Genomic DNA, 24147 nt, shown 5'->3' with positions numbered 1-24147 from the left:
CACTCAATTTAGGCCCAGAAAGTGGCATCTGTGCAAGCCAAGTGTCAACCATCGATGGTATTTACTGAGTGCTTGCTATGTGCAGAGTGCTTCATTAAGCACCTGGGAAAATACAGAGTTGGCAGACATAGTCCCTGCCCACAATGAGTAATTTGGGGACAGGACACCTGGCCACTACTGGCAGTTCTGCCATCCACACTAGTGTTATTGCTCCACCCCACTCAGACACCTTCTCTATCCACCTTGGGGATCTCGCTGCTGATAGAGGGCCGCGGGAAGTGAGCAGCACGGACCCATTGCCCAGGCAGCAGTTCAGTCTGACACAGGTGTGAAACAAGCTCCAAATGGAGCCTAATGGAGATAGTTCTTAACTCCAGTTTCCAAGGAAGTATTACCACCTCCACCAGGTGAGCAGGGCTCAATGTCCGTTTAGCCGAACTAACACTAAGACTAATCCAAAGGACTGAGGGGGAGGCGCGGATTCCCAAATGCTTCTCAAACATCAAGCCTTTCCATTTTTGGCTTAGCCAGCCCACAAAGTCCTTCATCTTGGCCACTCAGTCACACGGGTTATTGATGACAGCACACTGTCCTTGGACTACTGGCAATGTTCAAGAGCATTCTATGTCAGTTTTCAAGAGATGGCTTTGGCTAGTGTACTCTGAGCACAAAAATTCTTCATCCAACTTAGTCACAGATGCCTGACAAACAGCTGCAGTAAAAATTCCGAGAATGGTAATGTCAAGGCTGACCCAGTTATATTTAGATTAAAATCTGCATTATGGATTAGTGAGACAATTTCAAGCATTTTTTTTTTTTTACTTTGCCTATATGGGAAAGGATGGATTGCTTTTTTTCCCCCCAAATTGACCAAAATACTAAGCTTGGTACCTGTTTGCACAAACTTTACCTATTCTCTTCCAATCACACAATATAGTGGAAAAAACTAGACTTCCCATGATAATATTTTCCAAAGAGCCAGCACTACTCCAGTCATATAGGTTGGTTAATATCCCCAAGGCTAGTTTATTGAAATCAATCAATCGTATTTATTGAGCGCTTACTGTGTGCAGAGCACTGTACTAAGTGCTTGGGAAGTACAAGTTGGCAACATATAGAGACAGTCCCTACCCAACAGTGGGCTCACAGTCTAAAAGGGGGAGACAGAGAACAAAACCAAGCATACTAACAAAATAAAATAAATAGAATAGAATAAATATGTACAAACATATATACATATATACAGGAGCTATGAAAGCTACTCAGATCCAAGAACCACTTGCAGTGAATGTAATGCTTTTAAAAAAAACCCTGAAGCACTACATGATGCTGATGAAAAGCTTATAGAAGGCTGCACTGCAACATGCAAATCAAATTAAGAAATGTGCAAGACAAACAGCGGGATGCCAGAGCTGGAGAAATCCAGGGACGCCCTAACAGCCAAGTCAAGGACTTCTAAACTTTAGTAAAACAGCTGTAGAACAAGATGGAGGGGGAGAGGGAGAGAGACAGAGAGAGGACACAGCATCGGTGAAGTTCACCTGTGAATTGGGAGTGTGGCTGAAAGGCCAACGTAGGACTGACAAGTCAAGGCTACATTGTGCTCACACAAAGATCAATCCATTCAGCTGCTGCAGATTTCACTTTTGCCTCTCACAGTGCTTTATAAGCTTCCATTAAAACGAGAGCCTGGCTTTTCTAACTGCTCTGCCCCAAGCTGATCTCTTTGCCAGGTGTTTCCCAGATTTTGGCTAGGATGCCAGACCGTCAGAGGCAGTGCTTGACTGCATCTTTAAAGTGTTTTCTCTGACCTCCTAGTCCTTGGCTGCTTTATTTCAGTTCACCATTCAACAGCTGTTTGGGGATCCAGTCTTATTTGTCCCACGTCATAAGTTAGGTGATACTGCTAGGTTGATTTTATTCCAGAGCTTTGTCACTTCTGATCTTATCTCCACACTTGAGATGATATATGGCCCATAAGTGAAAGTGATGAATGTGGCAATAGGCATTACTATTTAGAAGGATGGACAACATTCTAATTCTACAACCTTCAGTCTGGCCCGAAGCCCGGTACCACACTGCTGCCACACTGTCAGCCTATGAGGATATGCTGGACTTGATTTGATTTTCTACATCCTTATCTTCCACTGCACTGCTGGTGTACTACTTGCATAGCAGGCTGTAATGCCATTCAGGTTGTCACTTTGCCAATGAAACCTTCAAATGTAAGGAGAGGTTCCCTGCTGGAGGCTGGCGCTTCACCTTGGCTTCACTTACTGTCTCTACAAATCACAGAGAACTCAGAGTAGCTGTGATTTAGTTTGAAGATGACTTTGCCAACAGTGAGACTGCATTCTTGAATATGAGAGTGGCTGAGAGAATCTCACTTGTGCAACTTTTTCTGTCCCCTTAATATTTGAGGTGAGCCCTGCTACACACCAAAAGGTGCTATCAAATGGCACAGCTGCCTCTGCCTCAGTAAAACCTCACCTTGGGCTGCCTTTGTTTTCTAGGATTGTACAACATAGGGAGACAGGCATACATAGCTCTTGTTGTAAGTAGTGGGAGATTAGACAGAAAATGGAAACATATCCAGACTACATGGCATTCCTTGCTAAGATTGACAAGCATAGAGGAAATCCATCCCTTTAGCACTTATACAAACATTTCTTCAATGGTATCTACTGAGCACTTAACTAAGCACTTGGGAGACTACAATACAATGCAGTTAGTAGATGCATTCCCTGCCCACAAGGAGCTTATAGTCTGGTAGGGGAGACAGACAATAATATAATTTACACAAATACTATGGACCTGAGGGTGGGGTGAATACTAGATGCCCAAAGGGTATAGTCCAAGTGCACAGATGACTCCGAAGGGAGAGTTGGGGGGTGGGGGGGGGGAGAAAAAGAGGACTTCATCAAGGAAGGCTTCATATGCCTCAATATATGACGTGCACTTAGGTCTCATAATAGTCACATTATGTTCCCGATGAACTCCCCCCACTTAAGTATGCTACTGACTGATAGAAACCTGAAGAAAACTGATATTATATACATATGCTACTGAAAAATCCCTATTCAGCTAACAAGGAAAATGGAACTGCCTTACAATCTCAGTGTGGTCTAGTGGAAAGAGCATGGGCCAAGGCGTCAGAGGACCCGGGTTCTAGTCCTGGTTCTGCCACTTGACTGTTTTTGTTTTTACCTTGGGCAAATCCTGTTACCTTTTCAGTAAAGTGGGGATTAAAAAAAAACTGTGAGCCCTATGTGGGACAGGGACAGTGCCCAACCTGATTATCTTGTATCTATAGACCCCACTGCTTAAAACAGTGTCTGGCACACAGTGAACCCTTAAATGCCATAGAAAAAAAAAATCTCAGGATTCTGTTACCTAGAAAGAACCTGTCCAGGGATGTGATGGAGGAAGCCCTACCAAGAAAAATCTCTCCAAAGATACACTGGTATCAGTGTGGTGATGTTACGGCATCAGGCCAAAACCAGAAGGTCCAAAGAGCTGACCTTCAATATCCACAAGTTATTATATCCTTAAATTACTTATGCTAATGCCCGTCTCCCCCACTAGACTGAAAATTCAGTGTGGGTAGGAAACGTTTCTACCAACTGTGTTGCACTACACACTCCCAAGCTCTTGGTACAGTGCTCTGCACACAATAAAGTGCTCAAATAACACTGATCCAATATGGCTGAGGACCACACTTACCATAGATCAGTGCCTCCTACGTACATGACTCAGTACTGATAAGACAAGATCAAGGTCCCAGAACAAAGCCAGTAAGTTGTTCAGCATAAAAGCTATGTTCATCTCAACCCCGCCTGCTGAGAGTGGATGTGACTGTAGGATACACAAACAGCTGCAATGGGAGCTGAAAATGGAATGGCTGGAAACATTATGTTAAGGACGCAGCAAAGCACAGCCTTGGAGAATGGAAGACAAATCAGCCTGGCATGCCGCAAATCAAGAAAAGTGGTTCTTTCTGAGAGGACTATGAGTCAAAGGGTAAAACTGAGTACACAGCTGGCATACTCATGCAGTCTGTCACCATGTCCTAGGAAAGATGACAAGCCAGAGAAGGGCAACCAAAATGATTAGAGGGATGAAGAAGCTTCCAAATGAGGGCAGACCAAAAACAAAAAACAACAAAAAAAAAAAGAAAAGAAAAGAAAAAAAGGCTGGAAAGATAAAAGGATGAGCTAAGCTGTAACTCAAGTTGATAAGATTATGCAAGGTGTGGTCGGGGCAAAATGGAATTGTCCCCTAAATCCCACAACAGCTAGAAAGCATTTCTCCACCCAGTGGGAAAACTCTCTCTTTCTGTGTCTCTCTCTCTCTCCTGAAAATATCAGGAGTTGCAAGGGGGATTTTGATAAATTTATGAAAGAATCACGAACCAAACAGTGGTATTTACTGAGCACCTATCCAAGTGACAAGTATTATACCAAGTGCTTGGGAAATTATAACAGTAGCAAGATACATGCTTGCTGCTCTTAAAGAGATAATGGTCCATTATGAGGTTTCCAGAAAAAAAAAAAGTGGAGACACGGCAATGAGTTTAGACATTTTAAATGGCTAAACATTACACATTAGGATGGATGTCAAGGAGGGCAACCATCTCACAGCCCCTCCAAATGTTCTATTGTCATGGTGGGACTCATATACTGGAATGGATAGATTCATGGTTTCATCTAGACATGACATTGATGTTTTTAAATCCTAACACTAAAACACTGCAAATTGCAAGCATGTCCATAAACAACGGATATTGTCTGTGGTACACAGTGTGGTTCAGACTTGTCCCATCGGCCTTCCAGGTTATACTGGCCCGGTCAGTAGTGTTATCTTCTAATACAAAATTAATGACATTTATTCATGGTTTCCCATAACCAAGTCAATTTTGGTATTTGAAAAATCTTACCTGTATCAGTAAATGACTGTATGTCATATGTTAAGTCTATGTTAACACTTTCTGCATTTTCTACTCTTCTAAAAATGATTCCAAGGAACCACATAGACACGTAGTCACTCCTAGAAACACAAAATTACCAGTTTGTTAAATGGAAAAATAAGGGCTATTGATGCTTGATAAGTCTATAAGGACAATATGATTTTTTTCCACTTTTAAGGACAGGGGTGGCAATCCTTGTGTGCAGATGGGCTAGTTTACATCATTAATCAAGTTTCCTACAATCCTTGTTTAGGAAGGAGCATGATGCAACATTGAACAAACAATTATAGTAGTTACTGAGATTTTTTTTTACTTACTCCTTGTATTGTTCTGTGTTCCCAGGGAATGACTGGGGATTCACGTGGGCAAGAGTAATAAATTCATTTCGCTCCAAGTTTCCAACAAGTACCCGTATTTTAGATTCTACAAGGCCAACCCTAAAAAGAAAAAAAAAAAAAATGACGATTTTGTTGGTTTCGTCTTGGAGTTACACATGGCTGGTCGTAGCATATCACAGCAGTTGTAATCTTGAACAGCTAAGCACAGAGATAGTAGGAATGATCATGTTTGGCCTATTAGGGTAAAAACAAACAAAACACAAACAACCCTCCCCACCCCCAACCTCCAAGTACTACTGCAAAGTAAAATTCCCAAAAAGGAGAATCCTACAGTGAACTCCCTTTGGGACAGGAAACGTGTCTGGTCTGATTATCTTGTGTGTTTACCTGAATGCTTAGTACAGTATTTGACACCGAGTTAGTACCTCAAATACTACAGTTATTAGTCATTTTTTAAAAGTTCATTCATTCAATCGTATTTGAGTGCTTACTGTGTGCAGAGCACTGTACTAAGCACTTGGGAAGTACAAGTGGGCAACATGTAGAGACGGTCCCTACCCAACAATGGGCTCACACATCTCAGAAACCAGGAAGGAGGAAGTTAACAACCCAAACAAACAGGTGCAGAGTGGAAAAGACCTCTCTGCACAACCCCGCTTTTTTCCTCCAGTCTCCCACTTCAGACGGACATCCAAAGGGGCTACACTACAGCGGACCAGGCTGTCAGCCACTATCCGAGCAGAACTCTTTTTTGAATGCCAGCCGTTACTTGCTCTGCCTCAACAGTCCCTCTTTGGGGCTATATATACAGTTGGAAGCAGTCACACAGTATTCCCCCACCTGTGTGTAATGGGGGAAAAACGGGGTCAGTGGGTTTCTGTGCTTTAATTCAGTTGCTCTGCTTAATTATTCAGCCTGGAAACCTCGGAGAACAAGTTGAGCATAACCTTAGATGACCATTTTCTTTACCCACCTCTAAATATTCAAACTCACCTGGCCCTGACCCCCTTGTCAGTCAAAGCATCAAATCTTCGGCACCCACACTGCCATGTTCATATCATGTTACAGAGAAGTAGTCACATTAACTTAACAATGTTCCCTATCCCCCTAACACAAATCTGAACAATGCTGGTGTGGAGTTAACATTTAAAGTTTAAACCTGCACTACCCAGGCAGTTAAAGGCTCCCCTTGAAAAACTAGGCACAATGGAAACAGCTTGGCCTAGTGGATACAGCAAATGCCCGGAAGTCAGGAGGACCTGGGTTCTAATCCCAGCTCTGCCACTTGTCTTCTGTGTGACCTTGGGCAAGTCAATTCACTTCTCTGTGCCTCAGTCACCTCATCTGTAAAATGGGAATTAAGACGGTGAGCCCCATGTGGGACAGGGACTGTGTTCAAACCAATTACCCTCTATCTACCCCAGCTCTTACTGCAGTGCCTGGAACATAGTAAGCACTTAATACCACAATTACTATTAATTATTATTAACAAAGGCAAGGCCTCTCCTCCTGTCTCCCTCACTTGCTGGAAGGAAAGGAAGGTTAAAAAAAAAAAGTGATACTTACCATTCTAAATGATTTTCTTCTGTAGATGCACTAGCAGTTAACACTATGTAATGCCTGAAAAGAAATTTAGCAGTTAGAAGAGGCAAAAGTACATATTGTACCAGAAACAGATTAGGAGCATCTCATCTTACTCCATCCTGTTGGGCCAAACAACAGATTTCCTGTAGGTCTTCAATTACCCTTTTTAAGAATTATGCAAGATTCTATTGCCAAAAAAGCAAAACAAAACTTTATGCAAATTTAATTAAACAGCATTTAGCCTCAGTGGTAGCCAACCTTTAATTTTACATTTACTATCACATTACTGAAATGTGACAGCTGCCATAAATACCCAAATGAAATTAAGTTTGATGTATACCAATTACTAAACACAGAATGATTTAAAACAAAGAAAAAAGCCCCACACTCTTCCCACACATACCTATACTTTTGGAAAAAGTTTGGTGGCTCCAGGAGTTTGGACCAGTCTGATTTTCCTTGAAGAATTTCATCTGTGACTGCAAGACCTACATTGAAAGACAAACGGATCAAAAAAGTCTTACATTTAATTCACACTACTTGATATAACCAACTCTAGAATAAGTTCAACTAAGCACTCTGTTCCTTCCCAAATGTAACAAAGGCAAATCTGAATATAGTGGATTGGTCAATTTATTTGTTGTGCTACAATATCAACACTGTAGCATTATTTGAGTGACTGGCTCCTATAATAAACAATGAACCCTAGAACAGCGGTTCTCAAACTCCAGTAAACCAACGACCCCTTTTTAGTTAAAACTCTTGGCACTCATCTCACTTTCCTCCCCCGCCACGCAAAAAAAATAAAAAAATAAAAATCTACAATTTGGATTCTAAAAATCTTTCCAAAAATAAATTTTTTAAAACTACTTTTAAAGTTACAGAAATATAATTGGACATTGAACTGTTCTTTATTTTTATTATCAGTAAATTTACAAACCTGTAAAACCTGAACTCCTTTGGGCTCCTCCCAGCAGAAGCCAGAGCTGCTGAGACCGAGGGGCTCCGCTCTGCTGCAGGGGAAGGGAAAGAGCAGCCCGGGAGAAAGAGGTTTCAGCAGCTGCTTCTCATACTTTTCCTGAGTGGCAGGACCAAACCAAGCATGCATACATCTATGCACGCACGCTTGCATGTGTACAAACACACACACACACACACACACACCTGAGATTCCTCTCCCAATCCAACCCCCACTGCCTGAAAGTCTCCAGTAGTGACAGCACAGTGACAGACTTCACGTGTGAGTGTAGAAAGATAAGGTTTACTCAAAAAAAAATTCCAATAAACAAAATCACAATTCTTAAAAAAATTCAACATGATCCACAGACCCCTGGGATCCAAAGACCCCAGTTTGAGAAACGCTGCCCTAGAAATTGAGACTTTGAAATAACCATTAGGTCATGTTGCCCAATCTACCCTTCCCTTATAGAACTTTCCAATTCTCAATTGGCTTGTTTGGAAATGCTTTCCCTCACTCCCTCTATCTACCTCCCTATTAACGACTAAACTGCTGTGGGTGAATCTGTGTGGGTTCCTTTATTGTAACCCAAAATACACATACCTTGTTTGAATTCTTCTACCATTACTGTGCGAGTTGAAGTTGAGACATTGTATGTAGAATTCTGCTGTGGATAGGCAGGAGTGATTATGGGCATGAGATGATATCTATCAGATGGATTTACCTATGGAATCAGGAATGGAAAAGAACAATTATAGTTTATTTCCATGGGTCTCCCCCAAAAATATTTTACACACACAAGAGAGGGTCGAAATGATTTATATTTAAAGTGAACAACAAAAAAAAGATCACATCCACATTCCTTGGAAGTGCCCAACGATTTCTGCAGTCTGAAGTTGCACAACTCTACTTTCTCCCAGGACACAACAATTTGCTTGTTCGAAGGACTGAAAAAATTTAATAAGTATTCTACATACCCTGGGATCCCAGACAGGTAAATTCAAATTGCTATCTTCAGGTTGCTTCAGTAACACTGGATTTGGCCATTCCCTAGGAACAAGTTAATTATATCCTGAGACAAATACAGGACAATTATATTCAACTGAAAACTGCACTAGAACTAAAGAGCCCCTAAGACGGCAGGAAGAGTCTTAACAAAATAAATTGGAATGCGTGTTTTAAAATGTCCTATATTTGGACAAAATAAAGTGAATTATACAATGGAATACTTACCACTTAGAAAATACTAAGAAGAATTTATGTACCAGGGTGGATGCTGCTGCATTTGGATACAACTGACAAGTTCTTGCAACCAACATCGCCCAAGAGACACCACCAAGAAATCCCAACATGTTGGAATAAATGCCACGTCCTAGAAAGCATAGATGAAGCAGAAAAATTTCTCAATATGACTTTCTTTTAAAGCTAGATTAAGGATTAAAATCATATTCTGGTTGCTATTTAGTACATGACAACACTGAAATCTCTAGGTTCTCACTTTTGGAAGACAAAAATCTATTTTCATGCCAATAAGAGCACCCAAAAAAATGTGAACCACCACTGGGGTTTGCCAAAAGTGATTTGAAGTCAGTTCTCAACCGGTTGCCCAGATACCAATGAGCAAAAAAAAAAAAATAAAAAATAAAAAATCACATTGCCTACCTAGAAGAGATAGTGATTATTGTTCTTTTTCTCACTACTTTACTCCCCTGCTCACATTACACCTGAGTGCCTTTCCAGAGATGATACTGGCTTCTCAATGCTAAATTTGCTTAGTTTGAACCACTGGAGCTTAAGGTACTTGCACATTTTAAATGAAAAACTTCACTGTGGTTGAGTACTAAAAGTGATTTTAACATTTCAGAAATGAAGTCATCGGACCAGAAATATAATAGATGTGCCAAGTCAATCAGTGGTATTTACTGAGCGTTTACTGGATGCAGAGCACTGCACTGAGCTTGGGAGAGTGCAATACAACAGAGTTAGTAGATCTGTTTCCTGTTTTCAAGGAGCTTACCAATCTAGTGCAAGCACTGTGCTGAGGTGTATGAAAGTCAGGTAAGACATGGCAACCCCCTTGCCCCACTGAGACACCCTGCTTCTCAAGGACAGCACTTTCTTCCTCAGCTACTGCTCTCCCTTAAAGTCTGGCTTCCCACAACGCTTATCTGTTATTTTCCCTATGTGCAATTTATTTTAATGCCTGTCTTCACCTTCTAGACTGCAAAAGTTCCTTGTGGGCAGGGATGCCTATCTACTCTACAAGCAGTGCACTCTCCTAAGCGCTTTGCAGAGAGCTCTGCACAATAGGAAGTGCTCAATAATTAAGGGAAATAGACATTATGATACATTACAGATAGGGGAAGCCTAAGAATATGTACCTACATGCCATGGGGCAAGTATCAAAGGACTTAAGGGGTACACACACACACACACACACACACACACACACACACACACACACACAAGTGCATAGGTGATGCAGGAGGGAGAGCAAATAGGTGGAGGAAATGAGAGATTGTATGAAGGGAGAGGGGAAGGGAGAGAGGTTGGATATGAAGAAGGAGGGAATTCAAAGCAAAGGGTGGATGTGAAAAGGGATCCACAGAAAGAGATGTGAACAAAGTACAATGAGTAGGAGGACGTTAGAGGAGCAATATATTTGGGCTGAGTTGAAGTGAGAAAAGAGTGCGGTTAGGGAGGGGGAGAGCTGGTCAAGTGCCTTAAAGTCCATGAAAAGGAATTTTTGTTTGATGCTGAAATGGATGGCCAACCTCTAAAGGCTTGTGAGGAAGGGGGAAGATGTGCACAGAGCCTCTCCCCCTCAAAGAAAAAAGGATCCAACAGCAGAGTGAAGTATAAACTGGGGGTTGGCTGAGGCGGGAAAAAAGAGAAAGAGGAGGGAGGTTAGAGAAGTCAGCAGAGCACTGGACTAAGCACTTGAGAGAATACAATGCACAGGCATGATCCCTGCTCTCAAGGAGCTTACAATTTTTTCCATTCCCCCCCACCCCCATTCTGGTGGGGCTTTCCTGTAGGATAAAATGGAATGATGTAACAGGGCAGGCAGGTAACAGAATTACTCATTCTTGGAAGTTTGTTTCCAAGGCCAAATGAAAACTAAGGCCACAATCAGCACCTTGTTTTGCTTGCCAAGGCCCAAGGGAACACAATACCAGCTATGTGGATTCTTCCCCAGGTACCCCTTCCGCAACCTAACTGCTGAGCATCAGCCTACTTCAGAAGATCAGAAAACTACTTTCAAAAGACTTGGCCGAACCAAGGCATTTTGGGGCTGAAAATCTGGACATGAATGGTCAAGTGCAAATACATTTTGAAACCTTAGGTACGTACTTTTTGCCCACAGTTTAACTGCTCTGAGGGTGAGCCTAAAAGTTTCTTTATTTGGCACTAAATGCAAAATCTCATCAGTGACTCTGCAACCTGGAAGATAAAGAGAAGACTTCATTGTTTATCAGATGACACCAGGTGGCCTGTTCATTACTCAGTTACTGCACAAACTTGCCAGGCTCTCAAAACCTAAATACAGGCATTTGTCTTACAAACAGGAGCTGCAATCCTGCAAACCTCAAGCTATCCAGAAATTGTGTTGTGTCAGTTATTTCAATAATAAGGGGCTTGAGGGAAGATAGTTCAAAAGCAGTTGATAACTGAAGCAGTACAGGGCTTCCCTTACACAGATGAAATTCAAGGAAGTTGCAGAAGACAAAAATGCCTTTCAAGTTTTAGATGACTAAATAGCCACACATGTGTCTGAGAGACAACTATATATGGAAAGAATTTGTAATACACTATTGTACTTCACGTGTGCAGACAGCTCTCTGACACTTACTGGTAATCAACACCTTACAGAGAATAAATTAGCATTTCTTAAATCCAACAATTTTTCAACATTTGCAAACGGCTCCCTCAGCTCACCTAGGACGGATAACAGGATTTCCACAAGATCCTAGATCTGTAGCATTCCTGGCAGGGCCCCATCACTGTCACCTTGAGGTAAGTACATTCTCCTATTCTGCCATCCTACTCTATCAAAATCCCACAACGAAAACATGAGTTACAGAAGAAGTGACAGAAGCGGGGTTGTGCAGAGAGGTCTTTTCCACTCTGCACCTGTTCGAGTGGGTTGTTAACTTCCTCCTTCCTGGTTTCTGAGATGTGTGAGCCCGCTGTTGGGTAGGGACCGTCTCTATATGTTGCCCACTTGTACTTCCCAAGCGCTTAGTACAGCGCTCTGCACACAGTAAGCGCTCAATAAATACGATTAAGTGAAATGAATGAAATAAAATTTGCCAAGGAAACACCAACTTCTTGTGGGATGCTAATTTGTACTGGAGACTAGAAGATAATCATTTAAAAGGCCCATTTTGAGAACATCTTTCACCGTACTTATAAATTACTAGCTTTATAATACAAGTTTATCTGTGAATTCCATTCACTATGCAGATTTGGTTGAACAAAATAAAATGACTGAGGACACGCTTTAGTTTTGCAACTGCAGGAATAACTATCAAATATTAAACACAAAACAAAACATCAAAAACAACAAAAAAGACAAAATACATACATTTGGGTCCCTACTCGCTCACTGTCCAAACAAATGAATGTGAGGCAATTTGAAGCCGCCATGTCATCTATGCTACAATGTCCACTGCATGCACAGCATAAGGGGCTTCATTTGATTTTTAAAGCTATCAATAGGTAGTTTTGCAGACAAGATTATTCTTACATAGTGAATTTCTCAAATAATTTTTTTTGGAAGCTTACCATTTAAACTTCGAATACATCTTATATCAAGGCTTCTCAGGCGTGAATCGTCTCGAAGGTCCAAGTTATCTGAAACAGTCTGTATTGCCAATCTAGCAAACACAAGGTCAATCTTGGAAGGGAAGAGGGAAAAAAAATAGTTTAAGTGGTGCAATGACTGAGTTAGACAAAATCCATACAGAGTTGGGTGCTGGGGGTGGGAAATAGTTCAGAATTTCCTGGAACAAAATGATTACTAATTCCTAGGTACCCTCTCCCAAAGGGAAAGCTATCCTGCATAAATTCCCTTTGCTTAACTTTTAGCTCCACTTGGAACACGGCCAATCCTCGAGCAGTAAGAAAAAAAAAAAGGAGGGAGCTAGGTAAACAAGGAATAAGATTCATAGGCCATTTTACACTGTAGTTGGGACCAAATGTCCGGAAGAACTAAACTTGGAGAGTTTGATATCCATCCGCAGATCTTGAGGGAACGACTCAGGCATGGGCTTGAGTATCTGGAGACAAAGCTGTGACCAGAATTACATTCTTAATTAAAAGTTACAGTCCATAACCTTAAGAGTTCATGAGGCCAGGGTGAAAGACTACTGCAAGGCAGAACGAAGAAAATAATAATAATTAAAAAGTCAGTTCTCTGAGGCCCAGTGACCCATCCTTGGGGTGCAGGCAGGACCCAGATGGTTTCTTTACTTTTGAGGGGTGGGTGCTCATCTAGTAAGGCAGTAAGTTGACAGCTAGAATAATGACCCTTAAATGTCATCCCTTTCTTGGAAAGGGGAAAAAAACAAACAAAAAACCAGAAGACTTTAAGACCTCAGGGACATTTCTGGGCATTTGAGTGCTGTTCCAAGTAGCTTTGGAGATCATTTAGGCTGAGTTAGAAAACCTGCAAACCACCAAGTGGAGACAGTAGGGATGGCTTGGCTAAACTGATTAAATGGTTGCATGGACCCATTATTGAAGAAACCTATACTTATTCTATTTGAGGCATTGTTTTTCATTTGTAACATCCAAAATTTTCAGGTTACTTATTCCATTTACTGTATTTTCAAAGCTCTCGACTTTACAAAAAAAAAAAAACAAAAGAAAAACCCTTAATTGTAAATATTTTTTAAATTAATGGTGTTCACCCCAACTGTGATCTTTTATACAATGCTAACGGAAGTACCAGAAAAATCTTCTAAAAGGACAATGGTGAAGATAATTCAAGTTTTCCACACCACGAAAATAGGAAAATTCTTACCTCAATACCATCAAATTCAAATTTAACAACTGGAACATATGCATCTTCTACTGCCTATTAAAAAAATGGACGAATCAAGCTTATTGCACAAATGTGTTTTACCATCTTACTTTTGAACTTCAATGGGCAAAACATTCCCATTTTAATGCCCCACCTCCCAAATGGTAGTATTTTACAACACTATAGTACACAGTAGTATATAGTGCAGAGTACTGTATTAAGCACTTGAGTGATGATTAATTTACAGAGCACTGTATTAAGTACTAACACAATATGATAGAATTAGCAGACATGTTCCTTGCCCATAATGGGATACTACAAACATCATCACAGTTAAAATTTATAAGCACCTCTTGGTCAAATCAACACTTACTCTCAAATTCCTAATTCCATCCTGATGTTTGAGCTTTTCAAAAAAGGACTGAAAGAAATCAGATCTTTCCACATGTCTGGGTGCAACACAAAGGGCATCTATATCAGCACCTGTAAATCCAAGCACATATTCCTTTAAAGTCAGGTCAAACCTAAAATGTATTACGGCTAGAAAACTTCCAAGTTCATACCTTTAGTGTGTACTCCGAGTCTATAAGAACCAAATGTGAATATCTTACCACCAACATTCACCACAACTGAAGGTGGGAGATTCTAAAACAAAACGTCAAGCAGAGTATTAATTGGATCTAATAATCCTAGAATGATGCACAATAAAAAGACTGCTAATGGCAACTACCTTGGTTCAACAGAACACCACCCACGGTTGAGCTTCTACTAGTATACCTCACAGGGTAGATTGTTTTACCCAAGCAGAGATAAAAGATGTGCATATACGGCAATCATAAACAGTCCACTTTCTCTGACTACGGGATTTGATCATAAGTCACGCTGTCTCCCAGTGAAACAGAACACTGGATTTACCATTGAACCAGTTACCTTGGGAAGACCTCTTCACCCACGTGCCTCATTTTCCCCATCTTTCAAGTAGGAATGATACCATCTACCCCTGCTTCAGAAGAATGTTGCCTGGATAAAATGCATTAAGTATTTCAAGAATGAGGACCTGGACACAGAAAGGTTAAGTATCTTGCCCAAGGTTACACAGAAAAAGTATCTAGAATCCAGGCTCTTTAGTCACTATGATTAGCCCAGTGATGTGATCTTTGTGGTCACCTTTTTCAAGTTGGTGACAAGAGCCATCCACAAGAACAATGAATGGCAAGGCATTTGAACCCTAATATAGCATTGCACTAGTTTATCTGGCACTTTATAGTCTGTTAAATTCTGGAAACCCACACCAATAGTGGGCAAAATCTGCATGATTCCTTGTGGAGAATGAATTTTCATTGCTGGAGTCCTCAGCTGCTCTGCAACTCCCCTGGGGTATTTGCTAATTAAATTAGTCTCCCGCTAGGCAGCCCTGACGCTTAGGTAACTGGTTTACTTGATTAACTGGCAGAGGATGACAGACAACAAAATTGTTTCTGAAGTACTGTTAGGTTCTCACTCTATCCTGAGTTCCCTTACCGGGTTCTGAACACTGCAACAGCAGGGACCTAACCCTATAGTTTGCAAATGCCACTTGAAGTTTGGAGGTTTGTGGTGAAGTCTGCAGATGTAATCCCCATGAACAAGAGATTGATTTGCTTCTTTTTAATGAGACATACACTTGAATCCATGGCATAGAGTATAGCCAACTACTAATAAATTAGTCCCTAAATTATCTGGGTCACTTGCTTCTACTTCAACTGCTTTCCTTTTTGTTACTTCACCACTCATTAACATTTCCACTATGAGTTACCGTTGCCAGAAGTGGGTGGAGATAAAAACCTCCAAAACCGTGTTTTGTAAACTGCCAGAAGCACTGGAAATATGGTTAAGTGCAGGATAACTTCTTTTTAACTTGTAAAATGAAGCTTTTTTTAAAAAAAAAAACCCTATCTCACTATTTTCCACCTACTGTCACATATAATTTAAAGTAATCTTTAGCTTACTTAATAGCTTTCAATTTCCAAATGGTATTTGGATTGGTGTTTAAAGATCCTTACCTTACTTTCACTGAGTTCTGAAATCCATTCTTTTACTAAGTTATTCAATTTTCCAAGAACAACAAGTCTGAAATGAGAAATATGACAGTTTGGTTTGGTAAAAAAAAAAGAATTTTAACTTTTTCAATTTAGTTATACTTACTGACATACCTATGATTCAATTCCTCTTCATCTTCAAATACCCCAAATGGTTTCATGGCCTCAATTAACTTCTGTGTGTAAATATGATCTATTTCTTTAGGAGCAGCCAAACTAATTGGAGATGTGATTCCATAGTGCTTTGGACGCTGAGGCTCCAGCACAGCACTTCTGCTTGAAGAGGAAAAAGGGAAAATTAAGAAGGGGGATTAAGGATGAGAACCAAGTCTAATAAGTTATGATCGACTATACTAGGCCTGAGACACACTACACATTTTTATTGAGCTCTGGTTTGGCTAATTTGTTCAATGGCCTCTGAGCATTTCAAAAATCAGATTTAAAGTTAAAATGAAACTGAATATTAATAAACAATCTCCACCCAAAGAAATCATATGAGACCCAAAGAAATAATTTATCGAACAAGGCATGCCAAAGCAGAACACAAAATTTAGTACCCCTAAATCAGGTTATCAATATTCAGTTTCTATTAAGCTGCTTATTTTCCTGATTTATATTAAAGGCATTTATTAAGCTTACTGTTTGCAGAGTACTGTACTAAGCACTTACATCAATGGTATTCTTTGAGTGCTTACTCTGAACAAACCACTCTACCAAGCACTTGGGAGAGTACAACACAATAGAATTAGCAAACATGTTCCCTGCCCACAACAAGCATACAGTCTAGAGGGGGAGATAGACATTAATATGGTTCATAATAGTTTTAGTAAGTGAAAAGGAATTGTGCCAAAAGATGCCAAGGAATTGAAGACACCCCAACCCGTTCCAGGCAACATGTATTAATACCCAGTTAGGGGGTGGGGTGGGGCAGGGACAGGACCATTGTGTCTAATTTGTACTTGATTACTGCCCTTAAGAGATAGGTCATTCATGCGACAGGAACAGCTTAAAGATCCAATTTCAAAAGTATTTTAAAAGCTAAATACCAATGTTCTATACTAAGTTGTGGTCAGCACCATTTCATCTGTAGCAAAATGGATCAGGCCAATTACAAGGCAGCAAACACATTGTACCCAGAGTTCAACTGGGAAATTCAAGGCCAAGACAACACATTCTGGCATGAGAGGCAGCCAGGCAGGCGTGGCCCAGAACCTACAGTCTAAATGCATTTTAGAATTATTTTGAACCAATAAGGTTCAGATTCAACTGAACAGATATAAATTACCAGCTCCAGGGAGAAGTTACGAATGCTTACTGAAGACCCCAGGAGCATCTGAGAAAGACTAAAATGCCTCCATCTTTCTCTCGAATCATCTTAGGGTCTCACACTTGCTTTAGAAAATAGTTCTTGGGAGATTTCCAAGTGGTTTACATTGCCATAGGAGTCCAGACTTTAGCCTCCAGACAGATCGTCATCATCAATCGTATTTACTGAGCGCTTACTATGTGCAGAGCACTGTACTAAGTGCTTGGGAAGTACAAATTGGCAATATATAGAGACAGTCCCTACCCAACAGTGGGGTCACAGTCTAAAACGGGGAGACAGAGAACAAAAGATGTATTTCATCCTTCAATTCTCCACCACTTGTACTCTTGGGGGAGAGTGGGGGAACACCTTAGCACTACTATTTTTTTCCCCAATGGATCCAATGCCATCTGCACCCATTCTAAAATTCACACCCTCTAAGGAAAAGACCCTCCCACACCCAAGTGGTTCTTGGGCTGAACATTTTGAGAACTACTGCACCAGAAGGCTAAGCTTCTGTTGTCTACATATCAGTCGATGAGTCCTAATAGAAGAATATGCAAACACAATCCCGCAACTCTAAAGTGAGGGAGGTGCCTGCACATGAGCAGAACACATGAATGTAAACAGCCTGAACTTTCAGCTTCTATACCTGCATGACAATTAATAGGATTTACTGAGTGCTTACTGTGTGCAGAGCACTGTTCTAGGTGCTTTGGTCTACACTGGAAGATTTCATTTAATAATAATGATGGCATTTGTTAGGTGCTTACTATGTGCAGAGCACTGTTCTAAGTGCTGGGAGGGATCCAAGGTTATCGGGTTGTCCCCCTTGGGGCTCACGGTCTTCATCCTCATTTTCCAGATGAGGTAACTGAGGACCAGAAAAGTGAAGTGACTTGCCCAAAGCCACACAGCTGTCAAGTGGCGGAGCCAGGATTAGAACCCACGACCTCTGACTCCCAAGCCCGGGCTCTTTCTACTATGCCACGCTGCTTCTATTGTCCTCCAAACTTCACTTGCCAGAATTTGATTAATTTTAATCAAGAAGTCACAATATAACCCAGGAAATCATTAGCCAGATCACCTGTTACCTTACATCATTTCTGCTAATATAGCTGCTTGGTTTCCTTACCAAAGTGAGCCCCATAGGTCACAGATCTTGGCAAGCACAAACTGCAACTGAGAAGACATGTGGCCTAGTGGATAGACCACAGGCTTGGGAGTCAGAAGGACCTGAGTTCTAATCCCTGCTCTGCCATGTGTCAGCTGTGTGACCTTGGGCAAGTCACAACTTCTCTGAGCCTGTTACCTCATCTGTAAAAAAGGGGGTTAAAACTGTGACCCTCACGTGGGACATGGACTGTGTCCACCCTGATTAGTTTGTAGCCATCCCAGCACTTAATACAGTGCCTGACGCATAATAAGCACTGACCAAATATCATTAAAAAGCCCACTAAATGCTGGAGGTGTAGGCTAGAGCTGGCCTCTTGGTTTTTCCAAAGCAAAAGCTGCCTGCCCCATGGAAAAAGTCAACTGCCCTTGTTAGCCTCTGTACTGCCCAACAGGTGTTTTTCTCCAGTTGAGGAAAATGACTGCCAAGAAGTACCAAAAATTCCATCTTGCACCTTAATTGGGCCAAAATCATGAGGCTGCAGAGCTGGACAAGAGAGAGAAGAGTCTGATTAAAACCCTGACCAGCCTAGGAATTGAGTTGAGCCAAACAGTTGTTCTGTTCTTACACAATTTAATTTAGGTGCTTCTCCTGTGCCTTTCCAGTGCAGGCCAATACACAAACACACAAAACACCCCCCACTTTGGCCTCCACCCATTTCTGCCCCTGCTGAGTCCCACTTTGGGCCAATACTTTCCCCTTAAAAAATTGCTGAGAAAAAAGGAGTAGGTCCCTTCTGGGCTACCCTCAACCCACTCACATACTTGATTATTCCCATTTTTGGTCAGTGAAGAAGTCTGCTGGACTATTTCTACAGCTTCAACTCTACTTGCAATACAATAGTATTAATGGTCCTCAACTATAAAACGACCTGACAGATAAATGGCGGAGACTCAGGTAGAACCATCCATTCTAAAATGGGCAACAGAGCAAGCCACAGCAGGACAAAGTGAATTCATACAATATACTTTTCACTCCACTGAAATTCTAATCGCTTAATTTGCATTTAGCAGATTACTTATAACTTCATGTCATAAAGCCCAGGAATAAGCAAAACATTAAGAGTTCCCTGGTGGAAGGCAACAATAAAAAAAGAGAACATAAAGTGAAAGTGTCAAGGAATCACTAAATACATATCCCTTATGGACCTCGTAAGATGCAATTACTGGGGAGAGGAAGTTATCCACTAGACTGTAAGTTCCTGAGGGCAGGGATCATGTCTACCAATTCTATTAAAATAATTGTGATAGCTGTTAGGTACTTGCAATGTGCCAAACATTGTACTAAAGCATAGGTCCCGCACAATCCAGTCCCGCACAAGGCTCACAGCCCAAGCACTTAAAACAAAATAAACACACCATAATTACTGAATGATGCAAATGCAAGTTGCTATCCTTGCCTAAACCTTATAAGCATTTTTTTTTTTTTAAATCAGGACATCCCTGGGCAGGGAATGCGTCTATCGACTCTGTTCTCTCCCAAGCGCTTACTACGGTGCTCTGGATCCAGAAAGCACTCAAATACAACTGACTGTTATCTTCTCACCTTCTTAACTGTTTTTTTTTAAATAAAAAAAGAGGCCTAATAATCGCCCTCCAGGACTTGTTCGGATTAGAGAAGCAGTGTGGCTCAGTGGAAAGAGCCCAGGCTTGGGAGTCAAAGGTCATAGATTCTAATCCCAACTCTGCCATTTGTCAGCTGTGTGACTTTGGGCAAGTCACTTCACTTCTCTGGGCCTCAGTTACCTCATCTGCAAAATGGGGATTAAGACTGAGTCCCACGTGGGATAATCTGATTACCTTGCATCTCCCCCAGCGCTTAGAACAGTCCTCGGCACATAATAACCGCTTAACAAATGCCATTATTATTATTATTATTGTTCTAATCCCGGCTCCACTGCTTGTCAGCTGTGTGACTCTGGGCAAGTCGGTTACCTTCTCTATGCCTCAGGTCCCTCATCTGCAAAATGGGGATTAAGACTACGAGCCCCACGCGGGGCAAACTGATCACTTTGTATCCTCCCCCCGGCGCTTAGAACAGTGTTTTTCACATAGTAATCCCTTAACCAATACCAATATTATTATTGTTTCACCAGGGCCCGATATTTTAGCTGGGGAAGGAGCATCCGAGAAGACTATGTGAGAAGCAGCGTGGCTCAGTGGAAAGAGCACGGGCTCTGGAGTCGGAGATCATGGGTTCAAATCCCGGCTCTGCCAACTGTCAGCTGTGTGACTTTGGGCAAGTCACTTCACTTCTCTGAACCTCAGTTACCTCACCTGTAAAATGGGGATTAAAACTGTGAGCCCCCCGTGGGACAACCTGATCACCTTGTAACCTCCCCAGCGCTTAGAACAGTGCTTTGCACATAGTAAGTGCTAAACAAATACCATCATCATCATTATTATTATTACTAAGGTGGGAGAAAAGGGTGGGAGTGTGTGTGTGTCTACAGGTGTGGTTGAAGGGCAGCCCCTAGCACGAAGAAAGAAAACAGTGAGCCCGCTGTTGGATAGGGACCGTCTCTATATGTTGCCAACTTGTACTTCCCAAGCACTTAGTCCAGTGCTCTGCACACAGTAAGCGCTCAACAAATACGACTGAATAAATGAATATATTGCCAACTTGTACTTCCCAAGCGTTTAGTACAGTGCTCTGCACAGTAAGCGCTCAATAAATACGATTGAAGGAATGAATATGTTGCCAACTTGTACTTCCCAAGCGCTCAGTACAGTGCTCTGCACACAGTAAGCGCTCAATAAATACGATTGAATGAATGAATGTTGCCAACTTGTACTTCCCAAGCGCTTAATACAGTGCTCTGCACATAGTAAGCGCTCAATAAATACGATTGAATGAATGAATGCTGCCAACTTGTACTTCCCAAGCGCCTAGTCCAGTGCTCTGCACACAGTAAGCGCTCAATAAATACGACTGAATGAATGAATGTTGCCAACTTGCACTTCCCAAGCGCTCAGTAGTGCTCCGCACATAGTAAGCGCTCAATAAATACGATTGAATGAATGAATGCTGCCAACTTGTACTTCCCAAGCGCCTAGTCCAGTGCTCTGCACACAGTAAGCGCTCAATAAATACGACTGAATGAATGAATGTTGCCAACTTGCACTTCCCAACCGCTCAATACAGTGCTCCGCACATAGTAAGCGCTCAATAAATACGACTGAATGAATGAATGTTGCCAACTTGTACTTCCCAAGCGCCTAGTCCAGTGCTCTGCACACAGTAAGCGCTCAATAAATACGACCGAACGAAAACAACCCCGGCCGCTTTGGAGGCGGGGGTGGAAGGGGGCTAAATAATAACAACGATGGCATCTGTTAAGCGCTTATTAGGTGCAAAGCACTGTTCTAAGCGCTGGCTAAACGAGAGAAGGGGGAGGCCGAGGGGAGCGGGGCGGCGATCGGGTGGTCGCCGACACACGTTTCCGCGTCCACATGGCGGGGCCCATACGGCCCACGGCCCTGCCGGGACAAGCGGGACGGAGGGACGGAGAGAAGGAAAAAGAAAGGGAAGAAGAAAGGAAAGAGGAAGGGAAGAAAGGAAAGAGGAAGGGAGGGAGGGGAGCGGGGAGGCCCTGGAGGCCCAGGCCCCCTTCCGCCCCGGCACCTACGTTGACATTTCTTTCATCGCTTCCGCCGCCGAAGCCTCCTCCAGCAACTGCTTCCCTACCACCACCACCACCAGCAGCACCGTCCTCTCCTTCTCGTCCTCCCTCTCCCGTCTGCCGGCCGGTCGGTCGGTCGGTCGGTCGGTCGGTTCTCCCAATCTCTCTGTCTGTCTGTCTGTCTGTCTGTCTCTCTCAGCACGAGCCCCCCGGAGGCGGTCCCGGCGGGGCCCTACTTATGGCCGTCCGGTGGGGCGCGGGCCGCCGCCAACATGGCGCCGCTTCCCGGCAGCCCCCGCGCGGGCCGCTGGCCCTCGGACCGCCCAGGGGCCGCCGCCGCCTCCGCCTCCTCAGGGACCGGCCCGCCCGCCTTGGCCTCACCCTCGCCCCGACCCGCCTCTTTCTCCTCCTCCTCCTTCCCCTTTTCCCCTTCCCCTTCCCCTTTTCCCCTTCCCCTTTTCCCCTTCCCCTTTCCCCCTTCCCCTTTCCCCCTTCTCCCTTCCCCCTTCTCCCTTCCCCCTTCTCCCCTTCTCCTTCTCTTCTCCTCCTCTTCTCCTTCTCCTCTTCCTCTTCTCCTTCTCCCCTTCTCCTTCTCCCCTTTTCCCCTTCCCCTTTCCCCCTTCTCCTTCTCTTCTCCTTCTCTTCTCCTCCTCTTCCTCTTCTCCTTCTCCCCTTCGCCTTCTCCCCTTCTCCTTTTCCCCTTCTCCTCCTCTTCTCCTTCTCCTCTTCCTCTTCTCCTTCTCCTCTTCCTCTTCTCCTTCTCCTTCTCCTCTTCTCCTTCTCCTTCTCCTCTTCTCCTTCTCCTCTTCTCCTTCTCCTTCTCCTCTTCTCCTTCTCCTTCTCCTCTTCTCCTTCTCCTTCTCCTCTTCTCCTTCTCCTTCTCCTCTTCTCCTTCTCCTCTTCTCCTTCTCCTCTTCTCCTTCTCCTCTTCTCCTTCTCCTCTTCTCCTTCTCCTCTTCTCCTTCTCCTCTTCTCCTTCTCCTCTTCTCCTTCTCCTCTTCTCCTTCTCCTCTTCTCCTTCTCCTCTTCTCCTTCTCTTCTTCTCCTCTTCTCCTCCTTTTCCCCTTCTCCTCCTTTTCCCCTTCTCCTCCTTTTCCCCTTCTCCTCCTTTTCCCCTTCTCCTCCTTTTCCCCTTCTCCTCCTTTTCCCCTTCTCCTCCTTTTCCCCTTCTCCTTCTCCTCCTTTTCTCCTTCTCCTTCTCCTCCTCCTTTTCTCCTTCTCCTTCTCCTTCTCCTTTTCTCCTTCTCCTTCTCCTTTTCTCCTTCTCCTTCTCTTTATTGAGCGCTTACTGTGTGCAGAGCACCATACTAAGCGCTTGGGAAGTACAAGGTAGCAACATCTAGAGACGGTCCCTACCCAACAGCGGGCTCACAGTCTAGAAGGGGGAGACAGACAACAAAACAAAACATATTCACAAAGTAAAATAAGTAGAATTTTATTCTACTCCACCCCCCAGCTGCCCATTTCCTCTCTTAAACTCTGGGACACTTGCTCCACTCCAGCTCATCCATCCACTCCCCACAGCACCTGTATATATGTTTATGTACAAGGCCCTACTGAGAGCTCACCTCCTCCAGGAGGCCTTCCCAGACTGAGCCCCCTCCTTCCTCTCCCCCTCGTCCCCCTTTCCATCCCCCCATCTTACCTCCTTCCCTTCCCCACAGCACCTGTATATATATATGTTTGTACATATTTATTACTCTATTTATTTATTTATTTTACTTGTACATATCTTCTATTTATTTTATTTTGTTAATATGTTTGGTTTTGTTCTCTGTCTCCCCCTTCTAGACTGGGAGCCCATTGTTGAGTAGCGACTGTCTCTATATGTTGCCAACTTGTACTTCCCAAGCGCTTAGTACAGTTCTCTGCACACAGTAAGCGCTCAATAAATACGATTGAATGAATGAATGAATAAAATAGAGTAATAAATACATACAAACATATATACAGGTGCTGTGGGGAGGGGAAAGGAGGGGGAGAGGAAGGAGGGGGCTCAGTCGATGGAGGAGTGGAGGGACAGAGGAAAGTTTCTCCCCCAACCTTGCCCCGGTCCGCAATGGCGCGTATTTGAAAAAACTTTTCCCCAGTCA

The 24147-nt window shown here is 42.8% G+C and overlaps 1 protein-coding gene across 3 annotated transcripts in view; it reads right to left on the bottom strand.

The window, feature by feature from the left end:
* Nucleotides 1–22309, bottom strand: part of PAPOLG (poly(A) polymerase gamma) — a 28728-nt gene extending 6419 nt beyond the window's left edge. For all 3 annotated transcript variants that reach the window (XM_038751131.1, XM_038751130.1, XM_038751132.1), the window contains exons 1-15: nucleotides 22061–22309; nucleotides 16067–16225; nucleotides 15917–15983; nucleotides 14438–14519; nucleotides 14248–14357; nucleotides 13875–13928; nucleotides 12635–12746; nucleotides 11201–11290; nucleotides 9080–9218; nucleotides 8824–8896; nucleotides 8450–8570; nucleotides 7292–7376; nucleotides 6871–6924; nucleotides 5284–5403; nucleotides 4937–5046 (exon numbers count right to left, since the gene is read on the bottom strand). In XM_038751131.1, coding sequence (XP_038607059.1) covers nucleotides 4937–5046; nucleotides 5284–5403; nucleotides 6871–6924; nucleotides 7292–7376; nucleotides 8450–8570; nucleotides 8824–8896; nucleotides 9080–9218; nucleotides 11201–11290; nucleotides 12635–12746; nucleotides 13875–13928; nucleotides 14248–14357; nucleotides 14438–14519; nucleotides 15917–15983; nucleotides 16067–16225; nucleotides 22061–22077 — 1393 coding nt within the window. In that variant the 5' untranslated portion in view covers nucleotides 22078–22309. The remainder of the gene's footprint in view (nucleotides 1–4936; nucleotides 5047–5283; nucleotides 5404–6870; nucleotides 6925–7291; nucleotides 7377–8449; nucleotides 8571–8823; nucleotides 8897–9079; nucleotides 9219–11200; nucleotides 11291–12634; nucleotides 12747–13874; nucleotides 13929–14247; nucleotides 14358–14437; nucleotides 14520–15916; nucleotides 15984–16066; nucleotides 16226–22060) is intronic.
* Nucleotides 22310–24147: the final 1838 nt, after the last annotated feature.

This window comes from Tachyglossus aculeatus, chromosome 9, assembly GCF_015852505.1.
Source record: "Tachyglossus aculeatus isolate mTacAcu1 chromosome 9, mTacAcu1.pri, whole genome shotgun sequence".
NCBI lineage: Eukaryota > Metazoa > Chordata > Mammalia > Monotremata > Tachyglossidae > Tachyglossus > Tachyglossus aculeatus.
The sequence above is the reverse complement of the archived record's forward strand: the minus strand, read 5'-3'. Positions and strand labels throughout refer to the sequence as shown.